This window comes from Otolemur garnettii, unplaced genomic scaffold, assembly GCF_000181295.1.
Source record: "Otolemur garnettii isolate 467f Iridium unplaced genomic scaffold, OtoGar3 scaffold00002, whole genome shotgun sequence".
Taxonomy (NCBI): domain Eukaryota; kingdom Metazoa; phylum Chordata; class Mammalia; order Primates; family Galagidae; genus Otolemur; species Otolemur garnettii.
The window spans coordinates 4843167-4845391 of NW_003852397.1; the positions used below are offsets into that span (position 1 = coordinate 4843167).

Consider the following 2225-nt stretch of genomic DNA (forward strand, 5'->3'; position numbering starts at 1 on the left):
CTTAGTGTCTTAGGCTGGAGAAAAAGGAACATTCTGACCACACAGGCTCTCCCACTACTTGGGCGGGATCACATCTAGTCACCTATCTATCACCTTGTCATCTCTGAAGTGACTGAAGAGTGGAGATGGAATGACTTGGAAGTTTCCTTACAACTGTAAGAACATAATAATATTTTAATAACTTATTTCAAGGTAGAAAAAAACACAACCAATTTCAATAATCAAATTGATTGTACATGGAATTTAAGCTTAATTTTTATAGCCACACTGAAGTTTTATTTACACTTTTGAAAAATATGTTTTACTTGTCTACAATGTTTTTATATAATATTTGGTCTGTGTTCGATTTCATCCATTTAAGGAATACATCGCCTTAAACAGAGTTTGCCAAAAAGGAAACCAGGATTAATGGCTAAATTGTATGACCCAATAGCTCCCATCGCTGAAGAAATCAGCGAAGAAGCATGTCTCTTGTGTTTCGATGAATTTCAGGTACAGTGGAGAATTTTCATAGATGTAGAATGGTGTATTGAAAGAAATGTGAAAATTTAAGTTTTGCTGATGGTTTTATCACGTTTTGGGAATTCACATGACACTTTATCTCTTACCATTGACACTTTATCTGGTTCAGAAGTTGGCAAACTGTGACCTGCACAAGGCAGATCTGACCTGTGTGCTTTTGTATGGTTAATAGGAAAAGAAGTATGTGTGTGTATATATATATATACACATGTAGTATATATATGTGTATATATATGTACACATGTATATATATATGTATTATCGTATATATATACTATGCTATGTATAGTATATACTATACTATGCTATAGTATATAGTATACTATATATATATATATATATACACACACACACTATGCTATAGTATAGTATATACCAGGTGTCCTCAAACCATGGCCCGCGGGCCACATGCAGCCCACCTAGGACATTTATCAGGCCCACCAGGTGTTTTTGCTGCTGTTGCCCATCCTGCTTAGCAGCCGACTCATCCCGGGGCCCACAGTCCAGCCCTCCAGTGGTCTGAGGGATGGTGAACTGGCCTTCTGTTTAAAAAGTTTGAGGACCCCTGGTATATACTATAGTATAGTATAAATAAGAAATATCGTATAGTATATTATAAATAAGAAAAGTATATATATAGTATGCTATATATATACTATACTATATAGTATTTTATATATGTACTTTTATATACTTCTTTTCTATAGTATATATATTGTACTACCAGCTGTACTAAAACCTCCCCAGAGAAGAACCTTGTGGTTTTCCTCTAATACTTTCAGCATTTAGTATATATATATATATATACTATGTGTATGTATATACATCTGATCTCTGAGTAACTAGTCCATAGGCTTGTCAGCAACCCTGGATTTGTGTGGTGTGTCCTGGTGAGTGGGCCAATCATATTCTTTCTCTCATGACTTTGAACTACATAGCATAGAGGGAAGTTTCCACTTAGTAATGAGGCAGGAACAGAGAGGTATAGAAAGTAACTGAATCACTTTAAGGGGAGGAGTATCAGGGTACTTCCTAGACAGCTGCTGAGCTCTCTAGAGCTACTGCCAATCCCAAGTCAATCCCTAGCTCCAGTGCCCATGAGGTACCATCAGTGCTAACCCCATGCTGGAATCTCAAATATTTTCTTTAGCTAGATCTCCTGTGTTTATTTTTTATGAACAGTCTTGATAAGAATGGAACTGTTCAATTCATGTTTTGCTCCTGTCTTCATCAAGGGAGATTTCCCTGTGATCTGTAAAAGATAGCATAAACATTGGTAAGAAATATGTTGAGGAAATGACACCTTTTTTAGTATAAAATCTGTTACCTCTACTGGAAGAAGAATTGATGAACTTAAGCCCAAGAAGAGCAAGATATGGTATCTATGAGGAATGCTTTTGGCTGCAAGTAACAGGAAACCCATCTTAAAAGGGCTTGTGCTCTAAGGGGAAAATATAAAGATACATAAAATAGTATCATTTTCCTTGCTGAAACCCTTCTGCTTCCTCTCTGACCTTACCTTCTACACATTTACCCTTGCTCATTGCTCCCTACTGTTCCTGGGCCCATTTCTTCCCATAGGTTAGGGAACCACAGTTAATGGTTGGATGTTATACCAAATAATTCTTTCCCAGTAGGGGTCTAGAGAAAATATGTGCAGAGATGACAAAACAAGACTAAACACCACATTTTTTTTTTTTTTT

The 2225-nt window shown here is 36.4% G+C and overlaps 1 protein-coding gene across 1 annotated transcript in view; it reads left to right on the plus strand.

Moving 5' to 3' along the window:
• The window catches only part of LOC105887011 (AFG1-like ATPase), a 36738-nt gene that overhangs the window by 27937 nt on the left and 6576 nt on the right, over positions 1-2225 (plus strand). Inside the window, exon 4 of the mRNA XM_023512431.1 lies at positions 362-492. Coding sequence (XP_023368199.1) covers positions 362-492 — 131 coding nt within the window. The remainder of the gene's footprint in view (positions 1-361; positions 493-2225) is intronic.